This window comes from Hippopotamus amphibius, chromosome 12 (assembly GCF_030028045.1).
Source record: "Hippopotamus amphibius kiboko isolate mHipAmp2 chromosome 12, mHipAmp2.hap2, whole genome shotgun sequence".
Classification (NCBI taxonomy): domain Eukaryota; kingdom Metazoa; phylum Chordata; class Mammalia; order Artiodactyla; family Hippopotamidae; genus Hippopotamus; species Hippopotamus amphibius.
In genome coordinates, this window is record NC_080197.1 from 29,095,747 (window position 1) to 29,112,796 (window position 17,050).

General features: G+C 52.6%; 1 protein-coding gene across 1 annotated transcript in view; it reads right to left on the reverse strand.

Annotated features, from left to right (window-relative positions):
* Nucleotides 1-3,226: 3,226 nt before the first annotated feature.
* RSPO4 (R-spondin 4) overlaps nt 3,227-17,050 on the reverse strand; it is a 36,734-nt gene continuing 22,910 nt past the window's right edge. Inside the window, exons 2-6 of the mRNA XM_057704064.1 lie at nt 10,881-11,069; nt 10,041-10,181; nt 7,202-7,387; nt 3,793-3,886; nt 3,227-3,431 (exon numbers count right to left, since the gene is read on the reverse strand). Of these exons, the coding sequence (XP_057560047.1) occupies nt 3,227-3,431; nt 3,793-3,886; nt 7,202-7,387; nt 10,041-10,181; nt 10,881-11,069 (815 nt within the window). The remainder of the gene's footprint in view (nt 3,432-3,792; nt 3,887-7,201; nt 7,388-10,040; nt 10,182-10,880; nt 11,070-17,050) is intronic.

Here is a 17,050-nt window from a genome sequence, read left to right on the forward strand (position 1 = left end):
GTCCCTCCTCCTAGATCCCGTCCCCTGTGGTGGCCTTATCACGCCATTGTATGGACTTGTCCACAGACCGAAAGCTCCAGGGACAAGGTCTGGGTCTTTATCACCAGCACCCAGCATAGTCCCAGGCACTTTACACATATTTATTGAGTGGATGAAGAGGTGAGATCAACAAATGACTTTAACTTGAGCCTCAATTTCCTCTTCTATAAGTTGGCTTTCAGGGATGCTCTGAAGGTGGCAGGAGATAAAGGATGTGAAAATGTATGCGCATAGGAGGCAGCCAGAAAAATGGGAGTTCGTATAATCTATACTGAGGATAGAAAAGCAAAGAAAATGAGATACTTTCCCTAAAGCACTTAGCAGTGTCTGGCACCTAGTAGGTGCTCAATACACATAAGACACTCATTACTAGTCACCATTATGATTATTAGTATTATTTTTGTTATTAGAAGAACACACATTTCCTGAGGCAGAAGGACCACACAGGATGGTTTGCATATATGTGGAAATGGAGATGGATGAAGCTCCATGAGCCTGGGGGTGTGGGTGTTGTGTGTCCTGGCAGGACTGGAATGGCCACCATCGTGGAGACTGGCTATGGGATGCTGGGCTGGGGTCTTCTGCTGAGTCGGTTACCCCGCTGTGCACGAAAGGGCCTGGGCCCTGGACCTGTGAGGTCTGACCCTCTCTCTGCCGCTGTAAATGCCACTCACTTGAAGCCACCCTCGCAACCGTTGTTGTTACAAGCCTGTTCCTGGTTGGGTGCCGCCCTCTGGTGACAGGAGCTGGGTATGACAGGCACCGTGGTGCCCCATCAGGCAGGAGCACAGGGAGCACAGGTGGCTGTTGAGCCGGGAGCGAGGGCCTTAGCAGGCCTAGCTGGAGCGGGGCCTGGAGGGCTCAGGCGGGAGCTCCTACACTCGGGCTAAGCTGTTATTCTTTCCCACTGGGGTAGCATCCAGAGGTGCCCGCAGCCAGAACCTCCCCGAGGACTCTGCCCGACTGCCCTCTCTTGCTGGGTGACCCCACCAGTTTCTGAGCTTCTCTTTGAGCTTGACCTGTAAGAGGCGGTTACTGGGAGGACCTCCTTCCCAGTAATGGACCTAAATCCCCAGGAAATTGTGGGAGAGGCTGGGATTGGTAAGGATTAGGAGCGAGGGGGCAGGGAAGCATCTGAGATCCAAAGTTATGGGGGGGCTTAAGCCCCAAAGAAACTTTATCCCCTAATTTGAAAACATTTAGAAAAAACCTTGTCCACAGCCTCCAGTTGGGGCAGAGGACCAGTCACCCTGAGGGAAAGAACACGGCCAGGGGATTGCAGAACTGGAACTTTCCATTGCTATCTTCATGTCTTGGAATTGTGGAATATAGGACATTCAGCATCCTAGAATTTGAATCTTATCATAAAACTCCACGTAGAATATAAACTTTGTAGAATCAGATTATTGAGCCTTGAGGTCAGAATCAGAAGTTCAGCCCCCTCAAATTTAGACTCAGTCATCTGGGGCTGGAAGTCATCCGAGCCACCCTTTCCCCCGATCTTATCTTGGAGTGAATATTTGCTCTGTCTGCTCCTGAATTTGTTCACAATTAGTAAGTCTGGCGTGGGGCCCTGGAATCTGAATTTTTAGGAAGCACACAGAGGATGCTGTTGGTCCATCCAGGTTGGGCAATGGATTTAATCCAGTTATGCCTCCTCTTCATCCATCAGATGGGGGCACTGAGGCCCAAGAGGAAATGATTTGGCCTTGACTCTCCCTGCAGATTGCTGGTGGGACTCGGATATGTGCCTCCCAGTGCTGAGACCCCTCTCACCAGCAGCCCAGGGAGTTCAGTCAACTCTGGAATTGTCACACCTCCTTGGTGTCCCTGACCCTTCAGACATGTCATACAGAGCACAGATGGGTTCCTGGGGCCCCTCCTGTGATTGTGGGGCTGAACGGCACAGGAGTAGGGGGAGCACAGGGTTGGTCTCTTCTGCCTCTGGCTGAGCCCCCTTCTCGCTGGAGGCCTGGAGGGGCTGAGGGTCCAATTCTCCTCTCCGCCCACCCCCAACCCAGTCCCTGACACATCCTGGCCCTCTTGGCCCTGGGCATTCCAGAGAAAACCACCTCACATGGTTTAGATTCGGCTACTCCAAATGCATCAGCATCATGGTTTTGTAACACCCGCTTGATGCCCAAGAAGCATTTGCAATTTTTTTCCCCCTTTATTTAAAAAAAAAAAGTGGGGTCTTGAAACAACAACAGAGCATTTCAGAAGCACAAACTTTTGCAGAAGAGAAGGTGGTGGCCTGGCCAGGCAAGGGGCTCTTGCTGACCTCAGGGAGGCGAGACGGGGAGTAAGGCCTGGGAGGGGGCAGGTTCCTCAGTCTGTCGGAGGCAGTGCTAGGGGATCCCCATGCACCACGCAGAGGGAGGCCTGAGGGTGGGCTCTGTCTCGGGGTGGGGATGTGCTACTTCATTTCCTTTAGCCTCTCCTCCAGCCCGCCGACACCCCCAATTCCCAGGCCACCCTGGGCCCCTGGGGTCTCACGCTCTCTCTGCTCCTGGCTGCTGGAAATGCCACGCTACTCGGGAGTACCACTTCCTGGGGAGTCAGGGGAGCAGAGGAAGAAGGAGGCACTTGATAGGAGACAGGCAGTGAGGAGACACCTCCTCCTGCTCTTTCTGCTGGTGTGCAGGGGCGGCGGTGGGGGGGGGAGCAGGCTGGGATGTTGGGGTGGTGTGGGTGAGTGGTCAATCTTCTCCTGCTCTGACCCAACAACTTCCTTCCTCTCCTCCCCCAGGGCTCCCAAAGTTTCCTCTTAGCTCTGGGTGTGCTGAGCAGGGCAACCAACAGGTGGAAGGCACAGCCCCTGGGTTCCCGGTGTGACCTTGGACAGGTCCCTTCTCAGGCTTCAGTTTCCCCAGGGGTTCAACGGGCAGGAGGAGCCGGAGGGAACGAAGTGGCCTGGATAATCTCAGCATTTCTTTCAGTTTCCATGGCCTCTTCTAGGATGAGCTGGGGGCTCCCCCGTGGATGACAGTCCTGCCTGATGCAGGACTTGGGTGTACCGTGGGCTTGGGAAGCAGGGGCCAGGGAACCGGGAGAGGGAGGGTGTTGGGGGAGCACTGATAGGTGCAGCAGGCACTCCCAGGAGGGCAGACTCTGTGCCACAGGTGGGCACGGGGCTGGCTGTCCAGCCAGAGGCCCCGTCATGGCTCCTGCATGGCCAGCTACGGCATCAGGAAGCCTTCAGTGCCTCTTCCAGGGGGTTCCCAGGGAAGCTGGTGGCCGAGGGCTGTGGAAATGCCTCCAGGGACTGGCCAGAGCTGGAGGCCCCCACAGCTCTGGATTCGGTGGTCTCCTCTGGAGCAGAAGCAGAGCGCTCAGGACTCAACAAGCCTGCCTGGGCTGTGGCCTGCGCCCTGCTCTTAGAAACACTTTCTCTGCAAAGGGGTCAGGGACGGTCAGGGAGAGGCCTGGAAAAAGATGGTAGCTTTCTTTAAGGGGGGGGGGGTGCAGAGGGCACAGGAGTTGGTCTCTGTCTTAGCGTGGGGCGGGGGGGGGAGTGAAGAACGGAAGAAAACCAGGAGGAAAGAAAAAGATAAAAGGGAAGAGAAAGAAGAGAAAAGGGGATGAAGGAGCGGAAAACAGGCGGAAGAAATACAGGAAATAAAGGAGAAAAAAAGAGAGGAGAGGTGGATGAGAAAGAAAGAGAAGAGAGGAGGAGGAGGAGCCTGAAAGCGAAGGAGCAAGAGATGAGGCTGGGGCGGCGGGCTGGGCGCCTAGGTCGGCGCTGGGCGGGACCTCCCGTCCCCCCTGCCGTCCCCCCTGCCGTCCAGCTTCCGGTCCTTGCGCGGGCGCCGATCTTTCCGGCCCTTCTTCTGGTTGGGGTTTTTCTCTGCAAGGAGAGCGCAGGGCGTTGTTGCTGAGGCCGTCCTGAGAGACGAGGGCGCCCCCCACTCCCTGCAGCAGGCTCGGAATGACAGGGGGATGCTGACCTGGCAGTCACTCCTGGTTGGAGTTGGGACGGTAGCATCACTTACCCCAGACCGGGCACTCCTCTCAGTTCCTCGGGAGAGTGAGGAGGGCGCTGACTTGCTGAGCACCACCCGGGCTGGGCATCTGCCCCGCCAGGCCTGGAGGTCCACACGGGGACCCCAGTCGGGACTTAGGGTGGCCTCGCGGGGGCGCCCATGACCTTCCGACGTGCACTCACTGCGAGGTTTACGGGGCTCTTCGCTGGAGGCTCAACACCGTTCACGTGGGTTTCCGGCACCACCCTCCCCTGTGGCTCCCAGTGACCTGTGTACATCACCCTCACACAGCCGGGAGGCAGGCGCAGCCCTGCTGCCCCATAGGACACTGTCCTCGGGCTCTGTACCTCACCCAGTTCCCACCTTGGGGAGCGGATGCAAACCCCAGACCTGCCTAGGGATCCTGACCCCATTGTGCCCCACCCCCGTGGAGCTGGGGTGAGTTTCTAACACAAACACCCGATCAAGTCCCATTTCTCAGGTGAGGTGACTGAGGCCCAGGAAAGGCCTCGCTTACTCGGTAGCACAGCCTGGGCTGGAGTTCTGGGCATCCCTTGCAAGTGTCTGCCAGCTCACTTGGAGGAAGAGACCCTGTTGTCTCTGCGACCTGTCCCCCCACCCACCACCTTTGCTCACATCATCCTGGCCACTGGCAGGTTCAGGCCGCCTCTGCACCTCTGCACTGGCTGTACCCTTCCCCTGGAATGCTTTTCCAACATTATTGTTTGCCATTATTATTATCAACAGGTGAGACGACGGAGGCGTGGTTGGGAGCAAGGCCACTCCTAAATTTCTGTTTTAAAAGGGTCTCCACATCCAGGCCGTTTTCACCCATCATTGGCCCCACACTCTTCTCCCACACTCTTCTCCCACTCTTCTGTGTGCCCCCTCACACATGAAGGAACCGAGGCTCAGGGAACCACTTCCCAAGGTCACAGGACCAGGCAGTTAGAGAGCTGGGAGTGGCAAGGGGAGGGTGATTTTACTTCCGGAGTATCAGCTGTGTGCCGGTCTCGCCTGGAGTCAGGGCTCCTGCCTCCTCAGGGCAGACTCGGGGTCATCCCCCCGCGACCAGGCTGCCTACGCCTGCTCCTGAGCCCTCCAGGGGTGCTGAAGCCAGGCTCCCCTCTGAGCTCCCGCTGACTGTGTCAGCCTTCCGGTGAGAACAGCATCTCGGGGGTGAGGTGCGGGGCTGCCCGAGGGGCCCTGGCCAGCTGTGAAGGTGGGAAGTGGGGTGAGAGGCTTTGGGTCCCCACCCCTTCCCTACGCCTACCCACCCACCTCTACCCAGCCGCCCACCCTGCCATGCTCCCTCCCATCCTCTCATCCAGGTGTCGACTGAGCCCCCGCTATGTGCCGGGCCCTGTTCTAGGCGCTAGAGAGGCAGCTGGAAATAAGGCAAAGAGCCTGCTCTCATTGGAGGTCCCCCTCTAGCGAGGAAGACAGACGTTAAACAAGTAAAGAACATGCATGATCATTTCAGGAAGATTTAAGGGCTGTGACGTGATGTGACGGAAAGTGACTCTGGGTTGGGGGAAGCCCATGGAAGGCTCTCTGAGGAGGGACATTTGAGCTGGACTGTTGTGAGGATTAAAGGTGTCATATTTACAAAGCACTTAGTGCAGTGCCCAGCATGTGGTCAGCGCGTTATGAATGTTTGCTGCTGCTGCTGTTATTATTATTATTGTTGTTGTTGTTATTTGGGGCAAGAGCTTTCCTCTCTCAATCCCTCCACAGCCAACCATTCACCAGCTCTCAGATGCCATTAGAGGTGTGCCCAGAGTAGCAAGTGCTGCAGAGACCCGTCTGTCTGTAGGGTCTCTTAGTTTCTTTGGTCCCATCTCAAACTCATCCTCTGTCCACAACTGCCCGCCATGGCCCTGAGGGGCTCCCATATCTGTTATCTGCACTCTCACCCCAGACACCACAAGCCCTTCTGAAACCAGGGGTGCCCCTGGATTCAAGTCCCAGCGCCACCACGACCCAGCCGTGAGCCCCAAGTGACCTGGCTCTAGGGCCCTCAGCCTTACTGTGGCTGTAGATTCTTCTTTGCACACAGACCTATGTTTGAATTCCAAGTCCACCCTTCCCTAGCTGTGTGACCCTTGAGCAAGTGGCTCAACCTCTCTGGGCCTTAATCGCCATATCGGTAAAACTAGAATAATAACAATACCCACCTCATAGTGTCATCATGCAGATTAAATGACAATGAATGTAGAGAATTATCACAGTGCCCTGTGCAGTTAACATCAGCTAATGCCATATTATTACTACCCACTGTGTACATCTTACCTACCACACCCTGCAGCCTCTCTTCTATTTAAATCAGTGATTCTTCATAGCCCCTGTGGTATTTTGGAACTCTATGGTAATCTCAGTTGTTACAATGAAAGGGGTCTCAGGGGCATTCAGTGGGACAAGGATTGGGGAGTTCTGCGTGGGACAATCCCCCAGGAAGAATGCCCCAGCCCATCCAGTTCTCTAACAGCTGCCCCAGCCTCACGTAGGGAGAAATCTGCTTGCTCAGAGCTGAACTCCATCTCATGTGTGAATGCCAAGTGTTTGGGAGCACTTGTTCCATCACTGAATATTCTAGGGCTGCCAGCGTGGTGTCAATCAAGAAGTCAGAGAGTTTTGCTGGACTTTACTAAAAGCTGGTCGCCACTTGGGAAATTGTGTCTCTGACGGCAACATGGCCGTGCACGAGGCCCTGACCGTGGATGGCTGCCACTTTCACCGTGATTTGACTTGTCAGTACTCTCTGGTGCTGGGCCCAAGCACTGCCATAATGAAATTTCTTTTATTTCTCTTTTATAGTTAGGCACTAGACTGATTTTTTTTAAAAAAAGACCCGTGCAAGTGGCTCACATTACTCATGACTTTGTTTCAAAGTGTAAAGAGGGCATCCCGAGTCCTTGATTACAGGAGGTGTCAGTCTCAAAGTCACACACTCCTGCTGGAAAGGGCAGGCTTGATCTTCCCGAGGGGTCTGGGACTGACCCCAGCAGGAAGACACCAGAGAGGGCAAGGCTCAACGCACAGAAAGGTGTGGCTAGTGGGGGCTTTCAGGTAGCCTTACAGGGACTCTTTGTGGGGGCTACGTCCCAAGGCCACTCAGAGTCACCCTGGGCCCTGCCCACTGCTCCCTCCCCCCTCCCCTTGCCTGGCCTGGTGCTGACCTCCTGGGCAGGGCCTCCGGATGGGACATTTCCTTGATTCGGACAGCATCTGACAGGCGGCTGCCTCCTCCTGCCCGGCCCGGCTGGCCTCTCGCACGCGGGTCTCCAGGCCCCAGGCTGAGCCGCAGGTCTTCCCGTTGTGTGTGCAGGGGCTCCAGCTGCCCCAGGGGCTCACCTCACACTCCTCTGTGGGGTGCAGAGACAGACAGATGGGGTCAGCTGGCAGCGAATGTTCCTCAGATCAAGGGCGGGGTCTGAGGCGTTCCGTTCCCTGAAGACACCAGCTTTGCGTGCAAGGGAGTCACAGGCTATTACAAGGAGCAGAGGGGGGACATTTAAAAGCTATTTATGAGAGCTTGGGATGAGAGCCGTACAGAAACAAGCACGGGCTGCTGCGGGCCAGAAGCCTGAGTGACCAATTGTGTGGCTTTAAAGGAGAAGGCTTCCCTGAGGAGGCGACACAGAAACTAAAGGGAGAGAGGACTTCAAGGTGATGAAGTACATGCCGGGCAGGTGCGCACAGCCTTGGGGGCCTGGCCATCCTGGTGAGGGAGAGGAAGCTACAGTGCGGGTGGAGTGAAGGTTCAGGAGGGGAGGGGCAGGAGATGAGGCTGCAAGATCAGCTGGGAGGCCCTCAGGGCCAGGACCTGGATTTTGAACTTGATCATGTGCCTTTGCTCAGCTGTGGGAGGTGGGAGCTACACTGTGCTGTTGTGAGGAAAAATGAGCTCACGGACATCGAAGGTCTTAGTAGAGAGTAATTTTCAAAATATATGAGTATATAATATGTAGTATTCTTTCACATTTGATCCTTTTAAGAGTCCCTGAAAGGTAGGCAGAGAATAGGGCAGCTATTAATACCCCATTTTGCAGATTAGGACACTGAGGCCTACAGCAGGTAAGGGGCTTGCTAAGGGAGCAGAGAAGGAGCTTACACAACAGAACAGCAAGTGTTTAAGATCCAGTTGGGCCCAGAAAGCAGGTCTCCAGACTTTAGAACGATGGTCCTTCACATTTGCACCGTCATTTGGGAAGCAAAGACTGAGCACCTACGGTGTGCCACATGCTGTGCTGGGTGCCCAGGTGCAGCAGGGACAAGACAGACCTTGCTGGCCTGTCTGCTGGTCTTGGGTCTGCCTCCCAGAGTTCACTGTCTAGAGCATCGGGCTGGAAGGGCAGGGTGCTCTTACAGTGATGGGGAAGCACAGGCAGCTGTGGGTCCCAGCCTGGGCAACCTGGAAGGCTTCCTGGAGGAGGAAACTCGTGATCTGAATCTTGAAGTGGGGGTGGGGAAGTCAGCCAGGCATAGGGAGGGGCAGGAGGGAGAAGGGCTCCAGGTGACAGGAATAACCCTAGCAAAATCCCCAGGATCACTCTGCCCTCCATGGGGAAGCTGGAGCACGGACTCAAATGGGGAAGGAAAAAAAATGATAGTGGTAGAGAGGTGGCAGATGGGGACCAAATTGTCCAGAGCTTGGGGGGCTCTACCTGAGGACAATGGGAGCCACTGAACAGCCTTGAGCAGAAGAGAAACCTGATCAGATTGTTATTTTAAAATAATCACTCTGGCTTCTGGAATGAGAGCTAGTTAGGCCGGAGGCAGTGAGACTGGAGACAGGCAGATAGGCAAGAGGCTGTGGCCAAGATCCCAGCAATGCGCAGAAGATGGGGAGAAAGGGGTGCGTGGGGGTGGGGTGGGGAAAAGGGGGAGGAGGGGTGGGGTAGGTTTGAGAGCTTTATTCTGCTTCATTTCTCCCAAAGTTCTTTTTACCACCTAGTATCTGTATTTATTTTTGTGTGCCTTCTGTCTTCCCACTAAAATATAACATCTACAAGGGCAGAGCTTTGTTTTGTTTTGTTCACTAATATGTCCCCAGCAACTTGGAAAGTGCCTGGAGCATAGAAGATGCTCTAGAAAATATTTCCTGAATGAATGAATGAGATTGGATTGGATGCAGGATGAGAGAGAAGAGTCCACCGGGATGCCCATGCCTCCAGAATGGTCAGCCTGTGGGTTGTGGAGCTGGTTATTGATGGAGGAAGCCCAGAGGAAGCCCCAGGCTGGGGATGGGGAAGCACGGAAAGAGGCATCCACAGAGCAGGTGAGGATGTGAGTCTGCTGCCCATGGAGAAATGCAGCTGAGGACAGCGGGTTAGGAGCTATCAGCTTTTGGAATGACCGTGAACATGTGCCCAGAGAGAATGTATAGGCAGAGATAGATGATTCAGGTGAGAACACTGGAGAACAGCCTTGTGTAAGGACAGATCACAGAAGAGGGGCTCACACAGAGGTCTGAAAAAGCGTGGTGGGAAAACAGAACAGTGATGACAGCTAATATGATGTGAAATAATAATGACATGTATTGAGCACTTACTGTGCTAGCTACTGTATTAAGTACTTTAAATTGGATTAATTTATCCATTACAACAGCCCTCCCCCATGAAGTAGGTTCTATGTTCTATTGTAATTTTTTTTAACGTTTGGAGAAACCGAGGGACAGAGAGCTTAACTGACTTGCTCAAGGTCACTAGTGGGTGAATTTTAGAGTTAGTATTTGAACCCAAGTCTTATTCCAAAATCAGTGGTCTTCTTCTGTGCTCTGTGGCTTCTCTTGGCAATAATATTGATGTACATGTTGGCAGTAATAGTGATCATAATCATGGTGTTTATGATGGGTCTAGTGTATTGAAGCGTTCCTACGTGTACCTGACATGGTGTTGGGCTTCTCATCACCGCCTGACATGCTACTATGATTTCTTCTAGGTCTCCTGAAACCCCTCACCAGCCCCTGCTCCAGGGAGGGAGGGGACAGGGCAGGGCGAGGATGGTCCCACTCACCCCGGCACTCCCGTGTGCTCGGCTGGGCCGTGGTGCCCGGAGGGCAGGTGGGCAGACACTTTCCCTTGTACAGGTAAAACCGCCTCTTGCACTGGATGCAGAAGTCCTGGCTGAAGCAGCTCTCACACGTGGCCCCACATTCTGTAATACAGCCAGGGCCACTCTTGGTGAGGGTGGCTGCCCAGGGCAGGGACCCTCTGGGACTGCCTGGGACTGGGGAGGGCCTATGCATAGCCCAAGCTCTGTAGCACTGGGGTCCGGATTCAGTGTGTCCTTTGCAGCCCAGACTTGTCCAGGGTCAAACTGGGCTGCATTCAAGGACTCCTTTTTTCATTTGAACTGAGGCTCAGTGGGGCAGGTGACATGTCCAAGGTAACATGGTTATTTTGAATCCCTTTCTCATTTGAGCCGAGGCTCAGAGAGGGCAAGTAACTTGCCTGAAGTCACACAGTAAATCTGGGCTGGGAGTGAGGACTCCCTACTCCATTTCCATCAAAGCTCAGAGGTCATCATGATTTGCCCAGGTCACAGTCAAAATTAGAGTTAGGAGTTAGGACTCCTTTTCTCATTGAGCTAGGCCCAGAGAGAGTGAGTAACGTGCCAAAGGCCACACAGCAAACTAAGGTAGAGGTGAAGGTTCCCTGCCCCATTTGTGTTGAGCCCAGAGAGGACACTGACTTGCTTAGGGCTTCAGAGCCAGCCTGAAAGCAAGCAAGCATCTCAGAGCCTGGGCTCAGGCATATGCCACTTCTCTGGGGATATGTTGGGCGAGAGGTGGGAGGAGGGCCAGAGGTGCTCAGGAGCGCAGCGCTAGCTCAGGACAAAAGAGGGGCCACGTACTTTTGCACCTGTTGACCTCCTGGCCGCGGACGCCGTAGTAGCCGGGGGGACAGTCATGCACACACTTCCCGTATTGGCGGATACCTTCCCGGTGGATGAACAGGAAGAGCCTCTGCTGGCAGGTGGAGCAGCCGTTCTCCTCTGAGCAGATGACACAGCCCGTGCAGTTGCCCCCCAGACCAGTGCCCACTGCCAGCCAGACCAGGGTGGAGGGTGGGGAAAGGGAAAGAGAAAGAGTCAAACCGCATGCGTGAGTAGCTCAGACGGTCTCATTGGGAGAGGAATTGAGCACATGGCCACCCAAACAAATGACTATATTTCCCATGCAGCTAGATGTGGTCACATGGCCAAAATCTGACTACTGGGTAAAGCAGTGTGTGCAACGTCTAGAAAGCTTAAAGGGCGGGGCGTGCCCTTTGTCATCCCCTCATCCTTCCTGTTGGGTGGAATGTGAGCATGATGGCTGGAGCACGAGCATCTATTTTGGATCATGTGTTAAGGATGGTGGAGAAATAAGATAAAAAAGTCCTGGGTCCCTGAGGAAGGTAGAAATGCTGCACCAGCCCTGTTCTGCCTGTGGAGACTGTTACATGAGAGAAAAATCAGTATCTATTTTGTTAAAACCACTGTTACTCACAAACAATATTCACTAACATAGTGTGTATTTTTTAAAAAATTTATTTATTTATTTATTGAATTTATTTTTTTATTGGCTGTGTTGGGTCTTCGTTGCTGCACACAGGCTTTCTCTAGTTGCTGAGAGCAGGGGCTGCTCTTCCTTGTCGTGCGTGGGCTCCTCACTGGGGTGGCTTCCCTTGTTGTGGAGCATGGGCTCTAGGCACGTGGGCTTCCGTAGGTGCAGCACACGGGCTCCATAGTTGTGGCTGATGGGCTCTAGAGCACAGGCTCAATAGTTGTGGCCTACGGGCTTAGTTGTTTCACAGCGTGTGGTATCTTTCTGGGGCAGGGCCCGAACCCGTGTCCCCTGCATTGGCAGGCGGATTCTTAACCATTGCGCCACCAGGGAAGTCCCAACATAGTGTGTATTTTTGAGTGTGTGTGAGGTGCACATACATGTGGGGGTGGGGAGCCCCTCACCCTCCTGCTGCCTTTCTGAACAATACCCCCTTCCTCACTGTCCCCATTATCAGAGGCTCCCAACATCATCAAGTACAGCAAGTGGAGGGAAGGAATTTTTCGTTGTTCTAGAATTGGCAACCAAGGCCCAAATCTGGGAAGAAAGGCAGAAAATACCCTAGGGAGAGAGCCTCTCCAAGGCTTATAGGGAGTCTGTGATCTCTGACCACCACCTGATCAAGCTGACCACCTAGACAGGGGGACTCAGGGAGTTAGGAGCTGTCAGCCTGGGGAAGGGGGCTGCTGTGGCTTTCCCCCTGTTTCCAATCCCCCAGTACAAGTGAGAGGAGATGCAAGGACACCCCTCACAGAGACGGGTACCTGCAAAAAGGGGTGACCAGCACCTCATGCCCTGATGGACGTTAACTTGTGTGGCAGTCCTGCGGGTCTGCCCCTTTCAATGCCTCTTTGAGCAGAGAAAAGAGACCATGAGGGAGAAGGGCGGAACTGAGAGGGGAGGCAGCAGAGGAAACTGCACATTCTTCATGGCAAGCACGAGGCGGTTCTCAGCGGCAAGGGCCCCCTGGGAGCACCCAGGCTTAAGTGCTGTTGCTTCTGCTGCCCCAAGAAGGCTGGTTGCTGGCAGGTGCCCCAGCAAGAGGCAGCAGGGTAGACCATTGGGGGTAGATGGTAGCTGGGGAGAGTCAGAAAGTGACCAGGTGTCATTAAGGGACAGAAAAGGACCAGTCAGCAATTAGGGAAACATGAAGCTGTTTTTCATGTTAATACCCCATCAAGGTCAGCCTGTAATAAACTGGTTATACACTTGGCTCACCTGAGCCTGTGGCCACCTAGCAGGGGACATTCTTGACTCTCCAGCCTCACCCCCACCCCTTTCCTGTTGGTGCCTCAACTTCCTTTTAGAGGCATTCCCGTTGTGAGAGGCCCCGGAGAAGGGCAAATTCTGGTGCCGGCCCCCAGGAACAGAAACCAAGGAGGCCGGGCCCTTCTTCAAGCCGACAGTGACTGGGCATTGACCCAAGTCTGGCCTATCAGATACTCATCCCCATGATCCTGAGTCCTGGGAGTCAGACATAAAGACTGAGGGGATACATGAGGATGAGGTTCACAGAGGAGGCAGAGCTGACTTTGCCCAGACCAGTCTGGGGCCCTTCTGTCTCCCCTTCCTCCCTCCCTCCCTCCCTCCCCTTCTGGGATGAGTACTGCCGTTTACCCAAGGCTGATCTCTAGCTCCCCAGATTCTGTAAGACCCCCCACCCCCATATCCTATGGATAACTCCCCTTGCTCTTGCTTACAACTGAGAACCCTGATTGGTCCAGCGAGCTCATCGGGAGGTACATGATAAGTAATGTGCCTGGGAAGAGAAACTGCCATAGGAAAGCAGACAGGTTTGTGTTTCCAAAGCTGCAGACGTGGCAGGGACCTGGAGGTAGGAGAAAGTGTGATGCTGTAAGAAGTAGTCCCAGGGCCAGAGCGAGAACATCAAGTGAGAAGTGAACAGAGCCCAGACCTCCCACCCAGTTGGCAAAAATTTAAATTCTGATGATACCAAGGCTGGCAAGGATGAGAGGAAACTTTCCCTTCTGATAGGATTGTAAACTTTGGAGAAAAATCTAGCAGCATCTAGTAAATTTGAGGATGTCTTTTCTAAACACAGCAATTTGGCTTCTGGTATAAACTCTAGAGCAGCAGTTCTCAAACTCATCAGATCCATCAGCCTCTACTGGAGGGCTTGTTACAACACAGATCACTGGGTTCCAGCCTGGAGTGTCTGATTCAGTCGGGCTGAGGTGGAGCCTGGGAATTTGCATTTCTAGCAGGCTCCTAGGTGATGCTGATGCTGCTGTTCTAGGGACCACACTTTGAGAACCAGTGGCTTAGAGAAGCTCTTGTGTATGTGCACAAAGAGACATGTACAAAGATGTTTCCTGCAGCATTATTTAATAGAAAACAGTAGTAAAATCCTACCCATTTATCAAAAGAATAAACACACTGTGGTACAGTCACACACCACAGCATAGGCCACATATATGACCCGGCCATGAAAAATGACTGAGGTAGAGTCACAGTTGTCACCGTGGGTATATCTTAAAAACAATGGTGAGAGCAAAAAATCAATCTGCACGATGAATCATATAGTAAGAAGCCATTTATATTAAGTTCAAAAAATGGCAAACAATACTCTGTAACATTTACAATACATAAATTTGTATTAGGAGTATTAAGAGTAGAAGATATATAAGGGACTGATAAACACTGAATTCAAGATGGGGGCACCTCTGAGGCAAGTGGGGAAAAGGGTTCAGGCGGACGACTGAGGTCTTCACTTTTATGTGTAACATTTAGTTTCTTAAAATCTGAAGCACATATGAAAATGGCAAGATTTGATAAAAGTGGCTATGGGCACACAAACATTTGTTGTATTATTTTTTATCCTTGACTGTAGGTTTGAAATACTTCACAATAAAAATGTATTTAAAGAGAAGAGTTCAGCCTCCATCGTGTCCAGGAGGATTGGGGGAGATGGGGAGAAGACTACGTTCTCTCTTCTACTCCTCTCAGCTCTGACCCCAAGCCCAGGCCCATCCTCAAGCTGAGGTCTTGAATTCTGACAGAAATTCTGAGAGCAGTGGAGACCTGCACCCCTGATCACTGTGCTAGCTGTCCCCTATATCCAATCTCTCCCTCCTCCTCTGTAACAGAATCCTGACTTTCTAGCAGAATTCCTGTCTTGGAGAATTGAGACTACATTCCCCAGGCTCCTTTGCAGCTGTATGTGGTCATGTGTCTAAGTTATGACCAATGGGCTTTAAGTGGGCGTGTCCTTCCATACCCCGGAAAGGCCCTTAAGAGGAAGGGCAGTACTCTTCTCCTCCCCTTCTTCCGAACACCTGCAGGACTGCCGATTTGATAGCTGGAGCCAAGGCAGATGCAGGGGGTGGGGGCAAGAGACCTGACAGAGAGACACCATGACGCGGCCATACTAACCCAGGACGGTCTGCTTCAGATTCCTTTATAGGAGACGGAGTGTCGTCCCTCTTTTTTAGGCTACCCGACCTTTCTGAAAGATATGAGGACTACATGATAATGAATAATGATGTTGGGCGGGCACAGAGTGATGTCAGTGGAGAGCAGGGGGTCCCTCCCCAGTGCCGCCATGTAAGCCCGCTGGCCCTAAGATGCAACCCCACCAACAAAGAGCAAAGAGACCTCTGCCTCCTGGCAGAATAGGACGTCAAATTAGAAATTATGTTCAGTTACAGAAAAACAAAGTGGTATTTCCTGAAAGTTGAGTTTGTGGACTGAGACTCAGCATGACGTGGGCATGGGTGTTGTTGCCCATTTTGCAGCTGAAGAAATAGAAGCTCAAAGAGGTGAAATGACACACCCAGCACCCCCCAGAATCAGTGGGGCAGGGACCCACGTCAGTCAGGCCCACACTGCCTCTTGGCGTATTTGCTCAGGGCCTCCTGTGTGTCAGGCAGAGCCTGGGGCTGCAGAGGTGAGCCACACATGGCCCTGCTCTTCTGGGACCTCACAGTCTGGTGGGAGGGCTGAAGCCCACAGAAGTGACTAATAGCAACGCAGATGGTGACAAACAAAACTCTTACTAACTGATGTCTCTTGGAAGAGCTTAAGGATCACTCAGCCCACCCCCTGCAGCTTCACCAGAGACCCTCAGGCCAAAGGAGGTGGAGGCTTCCCCAAGGTCAGGCAGCCAAACAGCAAAGAAATCCCAATTAGAGCTATAGCACTATTTGTAGAATGATATTTCAACATGTTGCAGAGAAAAGAATCCAAGGACCATCCCCTGACTTTGGAGGGGGTGTGTGTGTGTGTGTTTGTGTGTGTGTGTGCGCGCGCGCGCACGCACAGGTGATGAGTCTCAACTAGCATCATTCATCATCAGGTCTTCGAAGAGAGTTGGCTCTGCCTTCTGCTGCATCCTTTATCCCAGCTGTTGGTGGGGTGCCCTCTAGTGCCTCTACATTGTAATGACACCTCTAACTTTTTGATTCTGAAGGCCTCACTTAGGCTTTCATCACACCTCTATAAATCATTAGAAAGAGCAATGCTAATTCCCCCACCTCCCCAAAGTCACGGGTGTAGAGATTTGAATGCTAATTTTATGAATAATAAGTGATGACAACTAGAGTCTGTACAATGCTACTTTAGAAAGATCCAAACTTGATGGTTCTTAAACTTGACTGCATGAGAATCTCCAGGGAAACTTGTAAAGAATCTAGGCCCAGGAATGTGCATTTAAACAAGACCAAAATAGCTGTAATTGGCATTTTGGAAGTTTATCCCATGCTCACAATCTCCTTTCCCTGAGAACCAGACGTGGTAACTATGCTTGTACTGCATGACCCCATCCCCTGGCCAGTTATGGACTGGCTGTACCAGGGCCTGACGGTGCAACCAGGCTGGGATGATTAGACCATCTCTCTTGAGAATTTTGACTGTGGCCTGACAGACAATGGTCTAGGATGGCCTCTTGTCCTAAAGACATTTGCAGGAGGGCAGGGTGGCCTGTTCTAGTGCACATGTGTGAGAAGCTTTGGTGAGCACTAGAATCTGTGGCCCCTTTCTTTGCTAAGAGAGGCTCCATCTGTGACTCTGAGGTTCATGTGGAACCATCTCTGTCCAGGTGTGTTTAACCTGGGCTTGGGCAATCAGAGCATCAGGTCCCCTTGACTACAGTGATTGTATCAGACGTAGGCACACGTTTCAACAAGAGCTAGTCTGAGGATTGCGTGTGTGTGTGTTTACACTCTATTTGGATTTGAGAAAATGTAGACTAGAGCTGGTGGGCAACACATGAGGGGAGAGTATCCCAAGAATGGAGGCCACACAAGAGATTGTGTGTGCACCTGGATCCACCCCTCGGGGGGTGGTCTATAAAGTCTCTTCTTTCCTAAAGCCATTCTGTGTAGGGTTTTCTGTCACTTGCAACCAAAGATTCCTGATTACACAGAAGGAAAGAGAGAGAGAGAGAGAAAATAAACAAATCAGATGCAGAGACAGAAAAAAGCAACCAGAAACCTCATGGGCGCCGGATGGTCAGACA